The 18,544-nt window shown below is 43.3% G+C and overlaps 1 protein-coding gene across 1 annotated transcript; it reads left to right on the plus strand.

The window, feature by feature from the left end:
* The first annotated feature begins 32 nt into the window (after positions 1–32).
* TAF8 (TATA-box binding protein associated factor 8) lies at positions 33–17,916 on the plus strand. The gene is made up of 9 exons (XM_063097722.1): positions 33–77; positions 1,066–1,222; positions 3,615–3,713; positions 4,817–4,879; positions 5,925–6,049; positions 8,731–8,878; positions 10,285–10,427; positions 17,389–17,528; positions 17,827–17,916. Exons 1-9 carry the CDS (start codon positions 33–35, stop codon positions 17,837–17,839), a joined length of 933 nt encoding a protein of 310 aa, XP_062953792.1. The 3' UTR covers positions 17,840–17,916.
* Positions 17,917–18,544: the final 628 nt, after the last annotated feature.

Below are 18,544 nucleotides of genomic sequence, written 5' to 3' on the forward strand. Positions count from 1 at the left end.
CCCCGCGCTCGCGCACATTACGCCAGAGCAAGATGGCCGACACGGCGGCCGCAGGCGGGGCCGGTGGCTCAGGAACGGTAAGGGCAGGAGGCGCGGGGTCGAAGCCCAGAGAGTTTAGGCATTCTGTAACTTTCCTTTGGCCTGGGCAACTAGCTCATACCCAGAAATCCAGCCCCACCGTGAGCTATGAGTGGAAGAGGGCCTTTCAGGCCGTACGTGCCCCCCCTCCTTGGGACTTAGCGTCGGCCTCCTGAGTTGGTGGACCTGTTTCTTGATTGGCTCCTTCCCTGTTGGGGGTTGGGAACCCGGAACACCTCCTTATTGGTCCGAAGAGGTCGTTTTTGCCCTCTTATTGGCCAGCCAAAGTTGGGAGGGATTCCCGTTTCAAAATATTTAGCTTCTTCCCCACTGCAATATATAAATATATTACATATATATAAAAATATATAAATATATATATTTAATTTCTCTTACGTGCTGTTATAATTTGCCCTCCTCTCAGCATGATGTGTTCTCTTTTTATTTTTTTATGTTTTCACTTTTTTAATATTTACTTTTGGTTTTCTTATTAGCATATTCATTGTTACAAATCATACTTGTTCTTTATGCCCCTTATCTAATCTCTCCCCTTCCCCCTCTGTCCTCTAATAACCATAGATTTGTTCTCTCCATGTGATAAATGAAATGGCATGGAGGTGGGAGGAACAAGAGAGAGATCTTAATTTTTTCTGGGAGATAGATATATTAATTCAATCCCATCATGCATGTTTCACTAGCTATATATTCTGATAATCTGCTAAAGTAGAAAGTAAAAAAACAGCCATTTTACTTTATTGGAACCATACGTTCTAGGTGAGCAAAAAGATTATCTTTGTATTTAGAACACCCTGGGTGCCCAATTATTATTCAGTTGACTAAGATCTATAAGTCTAAACATTAAGCACTGATAAAGAAGTATTTGGTAAAAAAAAAAAAACTTTTGCTTGCCGTTGATGGTGTATGAACTGTATGATTGCATCCTTGCCCTGTGGATGAAAAATCTCTCTCTGGGCTGCTAATTCACAGCGATCAGGAAGTAAACAGTCCACTAACCCTGCTGATAACTACTATCTGGCCCGGAGAAGAACCCTGCAAGTGGTTGTGAGCTCCTTGCTGACAGAGGCAGGGTTTGAGAGCGCCGAGAAAGCATCCGTGGAAACATTGACAGAGATGCTTCAGAGTTGTGAGTACCTGGAAACACTAGGCCACTAGACCTTCTTCCAGTCAACCCCAACATCAATTCTGTGCCCTGCATTGTGATGGTGTTAGAGATGATTTTTTAAAAAGGAAAGCATAGAGAAGTGGCTTACAGGCTTTAGAATGAGGTAGACCTGGGTGTAAATCATCAGTCACTCTGCAACTTAAAGTTTGGACAAGTCATTAAACCTCCTGAACCTCAATTTCCTCATTTATGAAATAGAGTAATAATTTGTGCCTCATGGAGTTGTGAGTATAAAGGAGATGTATATGTAAAACATTCAATGCTGGGAGACTGTAAGCTTTTGATGACTTGTAGGTTCCCTTATTATTGCTGTTTTGCTCTCTAGGCTCAAATTTTGTTGGGGAGTCAGGACTAATTCCCATGAAATAGATGTCATCCCATAATGTAATCAAATGCTATATTGTGTGATATAAAGAGTAAGGAGGAATAAGTTTCATAGAATGGAAAAAAAAAACACTTTTAAAAGAAAATGTCTTGAGGTTTAGGAGCCTGGTATGGTCTCACATAGGCTTTTCGGCATATACAATGTATTTCCCTGTTTGGGACTTTTTGCGGGGATGGGATGGGATAAGGGGTGGGGGTATTTATGTTTTTTCTTTGGGATCAACACCTATGACAGGAAGTGGGAGAAAGGTTTGGACAGAAGGAGATGTTGAACTGCAATGCAGGCCCAACAAATAACTGCCCAACTCTGCTGGGAACCCTGGAGCAATTACTACTCATCAAGCTGAAAAGGCCCTGCCTTTGTACTCAGGTCTTGATCAGACACTAGATGTGGGTTGCCCCAGGGAGTATAATCACAAGCAAGGGGGCTCTTGGCAATTGATGTTTAGAACTTTTAAATACCAAATGTTATCCTAAAGCAGTGATCTCAAACTTTTTGGTCTCAGAACACCTTTAGACTCTTAATATTGAGACCTCAAAGAACTTTTGTATATTTATATTATATGTAGATATAGATATTTGCCACATTAGAAAATAAAACAAATTTTTAAAACATAAGAATGTACAGTCATACGAGGATATTTCAACAAGTTCATGGAAAAATAGAATTAAAAGATAATATGAATCTTTCCATGAACTTTCTGAAGTACCCTCATATATTCCATTATTTATCAGAGCCATGATGTCATCAAAAGTCAAATGACTTAATTTTATTATGAAAATAGTTTTGACCTGTGGACTTTGGAAAAGATTTTGGGGACTCTCAGGGGTTCTTAGAGCACACTTTGAGAACTTTTGTTCTAAAGGACTGATAATACTCAACAAATAAGAATTCAGTTCTGGAAAAGATCTTGGAATGTAGAATTTAAAAGTCACATCTGAAGGCTGGTATTAGTGACTTGCTCAGAGTAGCAGGGGAGTTGGTGTTAGGTCTTCAGTGAGATAAAGGAGATCTTCCCTGTCAAGCAGCACCAGCTTTTATCTTCTGAACCACTGGACACCTACACCAAGGGTTCCTTACCTTCTAGGGCCTCTTTGCACGTCTGATGAAATCTGTGGATCCATCTCCAGAAAAAGGCTTTTTGTGTGTGTAAAATTCAGCACAGTTTCATAGTATTCATGGGACCTCCCTTTCATCTCATTCACACAGGCCAGCTTCATCAAATCCATCTTAGACACTTTCCCCTTTCTTCTGCAGTACTTCAGCATGCCTCTTAAATAGAGGTTCAGCTTCAGGCAGAAGAAACAAAAATTGCCCATCATAGAATAATACCTTTTACGTGTGGGGGGGGTGGCTACGAAATACAAAACAAAATTTACCATTTTAACCATTTTTTAGTGTGCAATTCAAGTGGCATTAAGTACATTCACAGTGTTGTGCAACCATCAGTACTACCCATTTCCAGAACTTTTTTATCATTCTAAATGGAAACTCTGTACCCATAAACAATAACTCCCCCTTCCCCCTTTCTCCCCACCCCAGCCAGTGGTAACCTCTAATCTACTTTCTGTCTCTATGAGTTTGCTTTTTCTAGGAACCTCAAATAAGTGGAATTTTAAAACATTTGCCTTTTTGTATCTAACTTATTTTACTTAGCATAATGTTTTCAAAGTTCATCCATATTGTAGCAGGTAAAGAAATTTCATTTCTTTTGAAGGTTGAATAATACTACATTTGTGTATTTACCATAATTTGTTTATCCTTTCATCTGTCAATGGACAGTAAGTTGTTTCAACTATTGTGAATACTGCTGCTATGAACATTGCTATGCAACTATCTGTTTGAATCCCTGCTTTCAATTCATTTGGGTATATACCCAGAAGTGGGGTCGTTGACTCCTGTGGTAATTGTATGTTTAACTTTGTGATGAACGCAGAATAAGAGTTTATGCCTTTGATCCCCTCTTAGACATTTCAGAAATTGGGAGGAGCGCCAAATCTTACTGTGAGCACACAGCCAGGACCCAGCCCACACTGTCAGATATCGTGGTCACACTGGTTGAGATGGGTGAGTATACCTCCAGTTTCCAATTCTTCGAGGGAACAGGGTAGGGGTTACAAGAGAGGGAAGAGTCCTTAGGAGTCAGCCATGTCTGCTGAGTGGTCTTGGATCCCCTCGTGGTTCTCTTATTTCCTTTTAGCTTGAGAGGGTTATCAAGAGAGGGTTCCTCTGAACCCACTTAACAGACCTCCTAAATCTCTGTTGGGGAATTCTGCTGGAGCTGCTTTTTGTTGGTGGTGGTGATAAAAATGGAAATCAGCTTTTATTCAGGAGTACCAGTGACCTGAAGAGAGGTGTTAGGCTAACCCATCGCTTTTGGTAAACCTGAAGGAGAATGGCCAGGCTAAATCCATCTCAAAGATTGAGATTTCCTGAGGGGGTTTTAAAGAGAGGGTTAAGGGAATGGAACGTGGGAAAGGAAAAATAGGAGGGAGGGGAATGTGAGCTGTGGGGGCTCCCTGCAGGGAGCCAGGTGGAAGGTTCCTCCAAGGCTACCTCTGGTTTCTTCTCCCATCCTTGATGTTATCTTAGGGTCTTGATTCAGGATGGAATCGGCACAGCTTTATTGATGTCTTCCTTGGTTTCTCAGGGTCTGGACATTACATGTCTTATAGCAAGTCTGCAACTCCAGGCTGACTAGAAAACAGTTGTTCTAAAGTATTCTCCTAACTTATTTTTCTGCTTAGAGCTTCATTAATTTCTTCTTCAGTTTGGTTCAGGAGATCCTGGAGAGGTACCTTTTCTGCTGGCTTTCAGGCTCTGATCTCTTCCATCTGTGGCTCTAGAAAGGCAGGACAGCTTTTGGGATCCTGCTCACAGTGCTATAACTGTAGGGGCTAAAGGAAAATGTCACCCCTAAATGTTCATTAATAAAAATCACTGACAAACTTAGATCAATAGGAAGAAAAGGCATAAGAAAAGTTTTTATTATGTGCCTAGGGGAAGGCAGAGCATGGGGGCATCACGAGAGAGTAATCTTCCCTGGCGCTTCTTTTGAGTGGCAGCAAAGTGGTTGAGGTGGGAATCTAAGCCATTTCTCCGCATCACTCCCCTTTCCATGTTCAGTATCCAGTGGTCTGGGCAGCAGTTTTTGTTTTCCTGTCTCTCAGGTTTCAATGTGGACACTCTCCCTGCTTATGCCAAACGGTCCCAGAGGATGGTCATCACTGCTCGTAAGTGACTTTGAACTGAGTTACTCAGTAAGTTATCAATTGTTGCTTGTGGAATAAATTAGTTGAGTAGGGCAGGGATCAGATTGTAGTTACTTCCTTGTTGGCAGGCTCCCTTCCAATCTTTGGGGCTACCTACAATATAATCTTTATCTGGGCTAACAGGATTAGGATATGAAGTTCAGTCACCAGAAAGGTAAACCATCTCTGAGATATTGCTGTGGTTCTTCTGCTTTAGCCCCAGAAGAGCCAATGATGCTGCTGGAAGAACATGAAAGTTCTTGTTTGTTCTTAGATCTACTATGGCCTATGGGCCAAATGTAGCCGCTGCCTGTTTTTGTAAATAAAGTTTTATTGGAAGATAGCCATATTCACTTACTATCTATAGTTGCTTTCATGCTATAATGACAGAGCTTAATGTAGAGACTGTTTGGTGTGCAAAACCTAAAATATTTACTATCTTCCACTGTACACAAAAAGTTTGATGACCTCTGCTTTAGCTAAAACTGGGTGCCATAAATGGCTGAGTAGGGAGTAACTAGTTTGGACTTGTAGGACCTGCAGAGAATTCACTGGATTTTTTCTTTAAAGCCACTTTTTTTATGTTGGCATCTTATTCACAACTCCCCTGTCAAAGTAGCAGTAGAAGTTGCTATTCCAATCCCCTCTTATCATTAAGTCTACACTTACTGCTCAGTTTATATCTGTTACCTAGGTTCTCTGAAAAGAGAATCAGCAGCCCATCTAACTTCCTTAGTTCCTCAGCATGCTCTTACACGTGGTTATCATGGTCACAGCCACCCACCCACCTACCCAAGAAGCTTGTGGGGAGATTGTTATAGATGGGAATGTAGGTCATCCAGTAGGGCTGGGGATTGTGGGGGTGACTTTCTCAGGTCCTTAAGCCATTGCCGGCCTTTTATTACTAGAAATACAAAATTCCTGTTTATAAAATTTACTTCAAGAAAAGGAGGGTTTGGTCAGAGACCTTAATCCGTAGAAACCAGGGCCTTAGGTGGAGGAGTAACCAGTTGTGATTCTGTTGCAGCTCCAGTGACCAATCAGCCAGTGACCCCCAAGGCCCTCACTGCAGGGCAGAACCGACCCCACCCGCCACACATCCCCAGCCATTTTCCTGAGTTCCCCGATCCCCACACCTACATCAAAACCCCGGTGAGTGATGAAGCCACACTGGGGGCTGTGACTGATGTAAAGCGCAGTCAGTTCCTACTGACTGTCCAAAAGTTTGTTGGTAAAAGGATCATTTAGAACTCAAAATGTCTTTCCCCACTGAGAAACAATTTGGTAAATGAGAATTATGTTCTCAAGTTTGCCAACAAAGGTATTGTTAATAAAGAAATTGAAGCCAGCCCCAATATTGCCAGTCCCAGCAAAACACAAAAGTACATAGTCACATAGAAACAAGACTGGAAGGATATAGTCCACAAAATGTTCATAGTAATTCTTGGTGAGGTTATAAGTAATTTTTGTTGTTTTGTGTGTTTTTCCCTGGGTTATCCAAAGTTTCCATAATAGAAAAGTTAATTTTTGAAATTGAGGAAAGAGTTCCCTAAAAACTACTTAGTAATATCATGAAGTGTAACTTGTTATAACTCCAGGTTCTAGGCCTGAGTGAGAAGTTGAGTTGTCCTCCATGGTTTGAACATATTCTAATTTGCCTGACCAGCAGTTTCACCTTCTCTTGGGAAGACACAGCATGTAGACAAGTCCACAGAGGATTCGTCCCACACTTCCTTTTTCCTGCCTCCATACCATGTAGCGATGGCCATCATACGACTGTTGGGGCAAGTCCTCCGGGACCTTTCTCCACACATCAGGATTCGGGGGAAGGAATAGATGGCTGCCCATCTGATGCAACGCAGCCACTGCTCTGGCTTGGTAGTGTCTCTGCTAGTTTCCTGGGGCTCCCGTAATAAAGTGCCACAAACTAGGTGACTTAGAGCAACAGAAATTTGTTGTCTCACTGTTCTGGAGGCTAGGAATCCAAAAGCAAAATGTCAGCAGGGCTGTGCTCCCTCTGAATCCTTCCTTGCCTCTTCCTGTCTTCTGGTGGTCTTGTAGATACATCTCTCTGGTCTTGTCTTTTTTCCTTTTTCTTTTTTTTTGGGGGGGGGGGCTCTTCTGTCTTTACATGGCATTCTCTCTGTATCTCTGACTTCACATGACCATCTTCTTCTAAGGACACCAGTCATCCAAACATATTGGATTAGGGACCCACCTTACTACAGTATGACTTCATCTTAACCGATCACATCTGCCATCACCCTGTTTCCAAACAACGTCATATGCAGATACTTCAAAAAGCTCACAGAAAAGTGGAATTGAAGGATAATATAAATCTTTCCATGAACTTTTTGAAGATCTCTCATAGTCAGAGGTACCAGAGGTTAGGACTTCAACATATTGGAAACGTTTTTTGTGGAGACACAATTCAACCCATAACATCTCTCTTTTATAGTGTATCCCTGTCAGTAAAAATATTAAGCACATACTCCAGTATATATGTTTGCTTATTTACGTAAATATTATAATGTAACATTGTACTAAAATAATGTACATTAAAAGATAATGTCACACCTATTAAAACTTCAGGAAACTTTGTAACTGTTCTAGTGGGAGCCATGTGATTGCCTCTGCTTCCTGTTTTGTTTTGTTTTGTTTTAAAGATGACCGGTAAGGGGATCTTAACCCTTGACTTGGTGTTCTCAGCACCACACTCTCCCCAAGTGAGCCATGGGCCGGCCCCTACATTTTAATATTTTTAACAAGTATTTTCAAAAGGCACTCATTTTCGGGTCTGGCCAGTTAGCTCCATTGGTTAGAACACGGTGTTATAACACCAAGGTCAAGGGTTCAGATCCCCAACCAGCCAGCCACCAAAAACAAAAAAGCCTCTCATTTTTATTTTGGGAAGATTTTAAACATCAGAAAATTCTCTTTCTGTGTTTAAGTATAGATGTGGGAACTGCACAGGTGACACACTTGAATTGACAGTGACAACAGTAAAAATGTTTCCAAGTGCCTCCTTTAAAAACCATGTCTCGGGCTGGCCAGTTAACTCAGTTGATTACAGCACAGTGTTGATAACACAAGGTCAAGGTTTCACATCCCTGTACCAGCCAGCCACCAAAAAAATTTAAAAACAAAAGAAGACAAAACCCTATCTCCATATCACAAAGAGTAGTTACTTTTTTGGTCATCATTATAACGTCACCTTTGCCATTACAATTTAAAATGTTTTGGCTAACCTCTCATTCTGATTAGATCTCAATTGTTTTTCACTCCATAACATGATTACTAACAAGCTCATCATCAGGAGGGAGAGTAACAGGCTGCCCTTTTCTTGTTCATGTGCACTTACAATAATATCTTCAGGGAATCTTTGGAACAACATGTTCAATTGTGAGGGTCGATTTAAGAAAACAGGATGGTGCAATTTGTAAATCCACATGGGCAGCCACTCACAGCAAGATGTCACATAACATTGATGGAACCAGCAGTCCCTGTCAGGACTTCCTGGGGGGACCCCCTCTTCTTTCAGGACACATCTCTTACACCTGAGACCAGCCATTATGGGAGCTGAATGAAGGCCTGGAGCTGGTCTCCACAGTAAATATTTTCACTTTTCTTAATTTCTAAGATTAAAAATAAATATTAATGTAGTTACATTGTTTTCTTTCTGCCCTTCCACTGTGCTTCGGAAATCTCTGCTGTAAATGAAAGTAGTGGGTCATTTTAGAGGGTGGAAGGACATAGCAGCAACAAGGCAGGGACTGAGGAGAGCAGAATGATAGGTTGGCATCACCCTTCTGTCTTTGCTGTTCTCTTTATAGACATACCGTGAGCCTGTGTCAGACTATCAGGTGCTGCGGGAGAAGGCTGCATCCCAGAGGCGTGATGTGGAGCGGGCACTCACCCGTTTTATGGCCAAGACAGGCGAAACCCAGAGTCTGTTCAAAGACGATGTCAGCACATTTCCATGTGAGAGTCGCCCCCCTCTTTGAAGCCTGTCTTGTCGTTTGAGATACTCACACCATCTACCCTTTCTCTCAGCATGGTAGGAAGAAATGAATAAGCCTTTGTCCTTCTCTCAGGTGCAGCTTGTTCTCAGATCTCTGGCTCCTTTTCCCAGGTGTGAAGAGCCTGTCCCTAACCGATGTCTCCAAAACAGTAATGGTCTCTGTTGGGATTGGTGGCTTGAGGTACATTGAGTTAGGTTAGCTCGAGGGTCAGCTGAGCCCCAGGCATGAGAGAGGCTCATTCAGGAGAACTGGCAGCCCAGGCAGTAGAAGGAACACTGGCATCAGGGGCCAGTTACCTATCTCGACATCCTTTCACAGGTCCCATCTCATGTAACTTTGGGTCTCAGCACTACGATTTGGCAGTGTTGACCAAATTAGTTCATCTCCATAGGCCTCAGTTTTTATAAAATGAATGAGTGAGGTTGGTTTGGGTGATTCATTCATTTAGCAAGCTCCTATTGAATGCCTGCTGTGTGCCTGGCTCTGTAATAATAGCAGCTAACAGTTACTAAGTGCCAGACACTGTGCCGATCATTTCCCATACATCATCTCATTAAATCCTCTTGTAAGCTTATGAGTTAGCAACTGTTATTTTCAACACCTTTATAGGATGCCAAGACTCATAGAAAATAGAAACTTGCTCAGGGTCACATGGCTAGTAGGTAGCATTCAAACGTAGCTCTTTCTGACTGCAAGACCCTACATCTGACCCACAGTAAAAATAATTTTAGAGTATCTCCTAACAGTCGCATTCTATCTCAGATATATACATTGAGACTTTTTAAAAATTATTATTATTTTTTTACCCATTTCTTCCTCATTGCGTTTTGGAAGAACTGGAACTCTCATATACCAGATGTGTTTTATTGCTTTTTGCATACTTACCTGCAGAGAGTTCTCAAGGCTAGCTTTTGGATTTGAGTCCTTCAGACTGGAAGGATTAATATCCCTGCTCGAGAAATGAAGCTTAGAAGGGTTAATTGGCCTTGGGTACAAGATCACAAAGCCATTCCATTGCTAGGAATCTATCTATAGTCCCAGTACTAGATGATTTGAGTTGTACTTGCTAAAAGTGGGCTCTGAAATATTGCCTGAGTTTGAATCACACTCTTCCATTTTATGTGTGCTTGAGAAAGTCACCTAACCTCTTGTCGCCCCATCTGTGATATGGTGGTAATTGTACTTAATAGGGCAGGAGCAAGGGTTAAAGATAACATGTGTAAAGCCCATAGGACACTGCCTGGCCCATCGGAGCAAGTTAGCTAGTATTGTCTTTTGGTGGTGCTCACTGTTTCATCATAAGTCACTAGGTCAGCTGCAAGGACTCCATGATGGTAGAATTGTGCCTCTCTTCTAATTCCCCAGTGATTGCGGCCAGACCTTTCACCATCCCCTACCTGACAGCTCTTCTTCCATCTGAGCTGGAGATGCAACAAATGGAAGAGACGGATTCCTCGGAGCAGGATGAGCAGACAGACACAGAGAACCTCGCTCTTCATATCAGCACAGTGGGTCCCGCCTTCTGCCTGCCTCAGGCTACCCCCCCAACTAGCCCATCCTGCCCTTACCTTGGGAATTGGATATGACCCACACCAGATCTCTGGCTTTATGTGAGGGGCTTGCATGATGGGCTCATGATGATCCATGTGCCACTTCAGAGACACATTCATGTCCCGGGGATTCACTCATTCATTTAACAAATATCAAATGAGCAGCTGCAGGGCTAGGCATGGTTTCAGGTGCTCGGGAGTTGGTGGGAAGCAAAATAGACAAAATTCCCTGCCCTCATGGAGCTAAGGAAAAATAATAATCTAAGGGAAGGAAGTAGGGATGGGGTAAATGCAGTATTAGATAGGGTGACTGAGAAGGTGACATTTCAGGGCCGGCATATAGCTCACTTGGGAGAGCGTGGTGTTGACAACACCAAGTCAAGGGTTAAGATCCCCTTACCAGTCATCTTTTTTTTTTTAAAAAAAGAGGGTGACATTTGAATAAAGACCTGAAGGGAACAGGGCTTGCACGTATCTGGGGGTAGAGCATTCCAGACAGCAGGAACAGCACATGCAAAGGCCCTGAGGTGGGAGCTTGCCTGTAGGACATCAGGGTGGTCAGAGTGGAGTGAACAAGGGGGAGAGTGGTAAGGGATGAGGTCAGAGAGCTCCTGGGAGAGTCTAGCCCTACAGGGTCTTAAAGGTGATACAAGTATTAAACACTTTGGCTTTTACTCAGTAAGATGGGAGCCATGGGAGGCGTCGAGCAGAGGAGGATCAGGATCCGATGTAGGTTTGTTATCAGGATCAGTCAAGTTCTGTGCTGAGGGTAGACTGTAGAGAGCAGGCAGAAGCAGGGAGAGCAGCTAGGAGGCAGCTGCAATCAGCTGAGAGATGGTTGCAGGAGCGAAGACAATGAGACAGGGTCACATAGATTATTTGGTCAGACTAGATTGTTTTCTGAGCAGAGCCACTGATAGAGTAGATATGAGAGAAAGAAAGTCAAGGATAACTGAAAGGTTTCTTGCCTGAACAACAGGAAAGATGGAGTTGCCTTCAGCCAAGATAGGGAAGATGTGGGTGGAATAGGAGTGTGGGGAAGAGTCAGCAGTTAAGGCTTAGACATGTTAAGTTTGAGATTCTTGTTAGACATCAAGGTGGTGGTATCAGGTAGAAAGCTGTATATATTTAATTTTAATTAATTTAAATAGGCACATGTGGTTAGTGAAGAAACTGGAGAAACTAGCGTCAGTTGAATATAGACTATGCTGTCCACTACAGTAGCCACTAGCCACATGTGCTATTTAAATTACTTAAAATTAAACTAAAAATCAGTTCTTTAGTCTCACTAGCCACATTTTAAGTGCCCGATGGCCATGTGTAGCTAGTGGGCACCATCCTGGACAGTGCAGATATCGAACATTTCCATCATCGCAGGAAGTTCTGTTGGACAGCGCTTGTATAGACAAGTTGTTTCAAGGAACTTTGCCTTCAAGGGAAGGAGAGGAATGGAGTGGTAGCTAAAGAGGGGAAATTCAAAAATTAAGGCAGGTATTTTCATGATTTTTTTTTTTGTCTATTTATTTTTCTTTATTTCTGTTTCCCTTATTTTGTTGTTTTTGTTTTTTAATATAAAAGGAATAACAACATGTTTGTATGCCAATAGGAATGATCTGGTAGAGAGGGAAAATTGATGCAGGAGAGGAAGAAACATTTTGGAATGATGTCTTCTGGTAGGTGAGAGGGGATGGGTCTCACATCCTAATGGAGGGACTAGCTTTCTTATGGATGTTTCATACCCAGGATAGGAGATGGAGTGTGTGGATACAGAGGCTTAGGTGGTGAGGAGTTACACTGCTCAGAGCTTGTTTTATGCTGTACATTCTTTTCTGGTTACCAATGTGTCATACTCAGTAAGTGAAAGGATGAGACCCCACTCTTGTTCCTGCATCTTGGGAGAAAGTGCCAAGTAGAATCACAGAACTGCTGGAAGCTCTAGTACCTTTAAGGCTTACAGTGTCCTTATAGTCAGGTTACCGTATTCAACCATCCTTTAAAATCAGTCCTGGCTTTTATGCAATGGATGCTTTGTTGATTGTCGGTGGACTGAGTGTCCCTCATGTTCTCTAAGATGTGATGCACCACATGGCAGGCAGTCACTTGATTTTGCAGGTGGAGTGTGTCCAGGCCATATTATTTGCTGAAGCTCTTCCTTGCTTGAATACATATTTCTTTATTGTCAAGTTATTCCTTTCAGAATTAGGGCTGGCAGCCCATAGCTTTAAATAAAGCAGAGGAACTTGTTATTCCACACTTTTGATTTGGATTCAGTTAATTTGGGCTGAGATACAGTGATTGGGTCATGAACTAAGTTGAGGTTCACCTGAGAAGGAGGAATCTAAGCAAACATCAACATACCTTTGTAAGTACAATGTAGTTAAAGGGCTTGCAGATGTGTTACCTAACAATCCTGGTAATGATATAAGGTAGGTCGTGGTAGTAAGTGAACTGAGGCTGAAAGAGTGGCAGTGGCTGCCCAAGGACTCCTGGATACTGAGAGGCTGAGCCAGGGATAGAGACAGCAAAGAGTAGAAAGACACGACCCTTGGAGCCAAACTGGCCTGGCTTCAAATCCAGGTGGTGCCAGATATGTGACTTTGATTGCGTTATCTAACATCTGAGTCTGTTTCCTCACAAGACCAGTAGGAATAAAACACCTGTCTCAGGGGGAATGATGAGCCTGAGATAAGATGAGCTGATAGTGTGAAAGCTAATGCAATCTCTTTCTGTCAGACCCAGAGGAAAGGCACACCCGGAGAGGCTCATGCTTGCTTGTCTGAGATAAGAACCTTTGCCAAGGACTTTCTAAAACCCATTGGAAATCTCTTTGCATCCTCCATGCATCTGCTGCTTTGCACATATGCACATATTTCTGTGGCAAGGTTTATCATCAGACATTCTTTAGAACTGCAGTAATTCAGATAAGATGCTCCAAAGGAATCTTGCCCAGTAACCAATGAACTGATGACAAATCTGACTTTGAGCCTCAGAAACCAATGAATCTGTTTCCCAGCACCTTACATGAACCTCTCCCTTTTTTGCCAATGAAAGCTTTCTCTTACCCCTCCCTTACCATACTCATGGCTTGCCATGGTATGCGTTACAAATTATAATCTTATTTTCTATTCCCAAATAAACTCTACATATTTGGAAATATTTTTCTCTAATTTTTTTTTTCTTGTGGCTGGTTGGTACAGGGATTGAACCCTCAACCTTGGTGTTATTAGCACCATGCCCTAACCAACTGAACTAATAAGCCAGCCCTCCAGTGTTTTTCTAGGCTACCGATATATTTCCAGCTCATGGCACACATGGCTCCCTCCCCTGCTGTTATTTAGGCTGTATGACCATATGCTGTTCTGTAAAGAATACAATAAAAAGAAGTCAAGACAAAGACTCTAGCAACAATTTATATACAGACAGTTGGACTTGTTAATGTCATTTTGTTGGACTGGGAAATGTAATCACTGTTTCAAAATTCAGAATGTGCAAAAAGATGTGTGGTGACAATTCTTTCTCACATCCTGTTTTCTGCCGGCCACTTTCTCTCCCACAGTGCAACTGTCTCACCAGTCTCTTGTGTATCCTTCTAGAGACATTGTTTTTATTGTTGTTTTAAACACAAACAGCAAATCACAAGCGGTTCTCTCCTTGCTTTTTCAAATCCTTCATTGCTGTGTTATGGCGATCTTTCCATATCTGTATATGAGGAGCTTCTTCATTCCTCACTGCTTTATTGTATTCAATTGTATGGGTTTGACAGTTTAACTAGTTCCCCGTGCACATTTAGGATGTTTTCCATCTTTAGCATTTATAAACATTGTTACAGTCAGTTAAATAACTGATGTTTTAAATTATTATCTATCGATGATAGTACATCTCTCAAGGATTAGTGCTAGGTAATACTTTTTTTTAACTAGTTCTGGTTTCTCCATGTACTTGAACATAAAGGAACTATTCATTTTAAATTAGTGTATAATAGATTTTTTTTTCTCGTACATCCAGGCAAGGTAGGTGATTGGAAGTGGGAGAATGACAATAAACATAGTATGTAAATAAGTCATTATAGAGTAAATTAAAAGTGAAAGTGCTATTGGGAAAAGCAGTAGGGGAAGAGCCAGGGTGAGGATGAAGGTTTCAGTTTTAAATAGGTTACTCAGGGTAGGCATCAGGGAGAAGGTGGTATCTGAGCAGAGACTTGGAGGAGGTGAGGGAGTGAGCCATGTGGGGATCTGGGGAAGAGAGTGATGGCAGAGGGAACGGCCAGTGCAAAGGCCCTAAGTTTCAGCAAGTGGCTGGGGTGAGGAGTCAGCTCAAGTAGGGCTTTTGGCTTTTAACTGGGTAAGATGGGAGTCAGGACAGGGTGTGAACTTCTTAAAGAATCACTGATTGCTGTGATGAGAATGGACTAGAGAGGGAGATCAGTTAGGAAGCCATCGAAGTAATCTAGGCGAGAGACAATGGTGGGTCCTCCCAGGGTGGTCACAGTGGAGGTAGTAGAAATGGTCAGATTCTGCCTGTGTTTTGAAGGTAAGGCCAAGAGGCAGTCCTAACAGATTGGATGTGGGATATCAATGAAAGAAAAGAAGCAAGGATGACTGCAGAGTTTACGGCTTGAGCCACTGGAAGGATGGAGCTGCCATCACCCGTGGTGGGGAGGATCGTGGGAAGGGCTGTTTTTGTGCAGGGAAGGGCTGGAGTTCCGTTTTAGGTGCAGCGAGTTTGATACCCAAGCAAAGATGCTGAGTGAGCAAGCAGTTGGCTGTAGGAGCCCGGAGGTCAGGAAAGAGGTGAGGGCTGGAGATGTTCTTGTGGGAGTCGCTGGTGTGAAAACGGTGTTGAAAGCTGCAAGACAGGATGCAGTCACTCAGGGTGTATGGAGTCCCTTAGAGTCACAGGCACTGCCTGAGTCTGGCCATTCTGCTCCCTCCTCTTACAAATCTCTGGGTTAGTTTGACATTTTACTTGTTTTATCTAAGGCTGCCTGTCTCTGAAGGGGGCAAGAAAGTGTCATTTCCACAAGCTCCACTTGGGAGCAGAGAAGCCTATTATCCTGCTCTTGTGAGACATAATGAGCCGAATGGAGGGGGCCTCAGTGCCCTCCAGCAGTGGCCCTAGGACTGGTATTTCAGCACTTCTGACTGAAATACCAGTCCTTAGAAACACAGAAACATAGGCACGGTTGGAGTGAACTTCCAGTAACTTTGAAGATAGGTTCTTTACCGTAGAGAGATGATAGGATAAGGGGATGGAGTAGATGTTACTCGGTCAAGCCAATAAGAACTTCAGAAAGGTCTGGAACCATATATCCAAGGCAGGTCTGGTTGTGGGCAGACCATGTGTTAGGTACCTGGTCTGGCATGAGCAAGGTTGGTCATGGGGCACTCGCTTTCAAGAGAGTCTCCAAAAGGTCCAAAATGGCTCTAGGTCACCTTATGGTCACACCAGATTGGGGGTGTTGTAGAGGGAAAGCACACAGGCCCTGGTTGGAGCTGGGCCTTTGGGGAGAATAGAACCGATGGGACAGAGAGCGCCTGCAGCAGAACCCAGAAGTCATCCGGTTTCTTCAGGCTCATTACACCTGAGACTGGTGTCCGCACCCTGGGCCAACTGTCCCTTCTTGCAGAACCCGCTGTTTATTTCATGCCATCTGATCATGGCGTCCTCTGCCCTGCTGTCTGTTCTGACAGCAGCCTCACCTGGTTAAGCTCAGTGAGGGCCTCTTTTGCCTCTAGTTGCTGAACAGGAATCTCAGTGACTTCTTCCACTGCTGGAACCTTTGGCCCATCACCAGTGGGTGCAGCCCAACCAGCTTCTGATCACTCAGGCCTGGGCTTCTAGGTCAAGTTTTTGGTGTGATTTTCCTTCCTCCCCCTGCAACCTCTGTTTCTTTTAAAGAACATGGAAAATAGAGGAGAGTATAAATTAGGAAAGGAGAATCAGTCACCCATATTCCCATAATAGTTTTTAAAATTTCAACATATTATCTTTTTTTGTATGTCTGTACACAATTATGATTTTTGTGTTTTTTTTTGTTTTTTTTTTTTAAAAGATGACCGGTAAGGCGATCTTAACCCTTAACTTGGTGTTGCCAGCACCACGCTCTCCCAAGCAAGCTAACCGGCCATCCCTATATAGGGATCCGAACCCATGGCCTTGGTGTTATCAGCACCACACTCTCCCAAGTGAACCATGGGCTGGCCCCACAATTATGATTTTTTAAAAATTTAATTAGGTTCATACTGAATATATGTGAACTTACAAACTTTTCTGCAAAATCAAATTTTCTCAAAAAATAAATAGTAAAAAACCTGATTCATAGGTCACAGATATGCATTATTGATGATGAGCACATGCTGGTACCTGCAGGCTCTTTGCCTTGGGGAGCCCTCCTTCAGGGCTTGAGAAGTTTCTGACCTATGCTGGGATGTGATCATTGGTACCATATGGCAAGTATCAGAGATTTGAGAATTTGGGGGGACATCTGTTATGCTTTGTATTAGCTTTGGACCAGGAGATACCCTATGCAAATGATTTGTTCTGGCCCTGTATCTCTGGGTCTTGCAAGTCATCTAGGGTCACTTCCCTTTTTCTTTATCTCCCACTGGGCTGAGCTTCCTCCCTGAAGCATCTAAACTTTAGCCCGCAACTCCCCACTCCTCCCGGGTTGCTGTTCTTTCTAACTCATGTCCCTGCCTTCTCAAGAGATTCAAGATTCTGTGTTGTGTGCTCCACTGTGTCACCTTCTGCTAATAGCCAGCCTCATTTTGTCTGGGGCAGAGACAGGAACATTGGAAAGAAGGTGACTTCCAGGCTTCTAAGTTCTCAATGAAAGGGATGCTAATAGTAGTTCTGTTATGGACACAGTCTCTTTCCTTATGCCATTGGTGTTTTGCTGTATTTCGGCTTTTGCTCAAAGGACGATTCTGGAGCCGAGAAGGAGAACACCTCTGTCCTGCAGCAGAACCCCTCCTTGTCGGGAAGCCGGAATGGAGAGGAGAACGTCATCGATAACCCCTATCTGCGGCCTGTGAAGAAACCCAAGATCCGCAGGAAGAAGTGAGTTGGAGGCTGGGGTCCAGAGAGGCTTCTCTGCCAACAGAAGTGGTCTTCTCTGCTCCTTTGTGGAAAAGAGAGGCTTACCAGTGGGTTTGAACCTGGGGAAAACTACTCTGGTGAGAGAACTCTTTTCCCTTTTCCTCTCCTTACTCAGCTGCCATGTGTACCTGTCAGTCCTTAGAGGCTGAGTGGCCTGCAGCTCGGGGAGCAACCCCCACAGCCCTGGAGCTGTTCTGCCCTGGAAGGAGAGCAGGCAAGGCCCCGACCAGGCAGGCTCCATGGTTCTTCTTCTTTCTAGGTCTCTCTCGTGAGCTGAAAAAGAAGCCTGGCTTGTACAGGGATGCAGACATCACCCTCCCTGGGGGAGTTAGAGCCACTCAAGGGAAGAAGAGAGGGTGACCTCCTTGTGGCCACGCCGAGGCTGCAGAGTGTGATCAGGCATGATTTTATTAGCAAACCTTCCATTAAGATTACCTATTTTCACTGGATGATTGGGTTGAGGAAGATACAATGATAATAAGGAGACTTTCTTTTTCTTTCTTTTTTTTTTTTTTTTAAGATGACCGGTAAGGGGATCTTAACCCTTGACTTGGTGTTGTCAGCACCATGCTTTCCCAAGTGAGCTAACTGGCCATCTGTATATAGGGATCCAAACACCCGGCCTTGGTGTTATCAGCACCACACTCTCGCAAGTGAGCCATGGGCCAGCCCTATAACGAGGCTTTCTTAATCAACCAGGCTATAGCCTGGGGCGTTTTGGCAGCCGGTGACTTTCATTTTGTTATCGTAGGACTTGATTTCTTTGAAACCTGGAAGACCAGGGAAGGTGGCAGGAGAGAAAGGATTCTTTGCTGCTTTGCTTACTACCAGGAAGACTGTCTGCCCAGTGTGTATTTCAAGATATCTGGATCCCTTTTCTTGACCCACAAACAATTTGTGGCACCAGTTTATCATGCCAGAACATCCTTTTTATTTCTCTCCTCACCTGGTTTCCAAGTGCCCTGCCGAGCTGAAGG

This window comes from Cynocephalus volans, chromosome 5, assembly GCF_027409185.1.
Source record: "Cynocephalus volans isolate mCynVol1 chromosome 5, mCynVol1.pri, whole genome shotgun sequence".
NCBI classification, from domain to species: Eukaryota; Metazoa; Chordata; class Mammalia; order Dermoptera; family Cynocephalidae; genus Cynocephalus; species Cynocephalus volans.

Coding starts and splice junctions, on each gene's coding strand:
- TAF8 (XM_063097722.1), top strand. CDS start 33: ATGGCCGACACGGCGGCCGCAGGCGGGGCCGGTGGCTCAGGAACG. Junction 6,050..8,730: donor ACACCTACATCAAAACCCCG/GTGAGTGATGAA, acceptor TTCTCTTTATAG/ACATACCGTGAGCCTGTGTC. Junction 10,428..17,388: donor TCGCTCTTCATATCAGCACA/GTGGGTCCCGCC, acceptor TTTTGCTCAAAG/GACGATTCTGGAGCCGAGAA.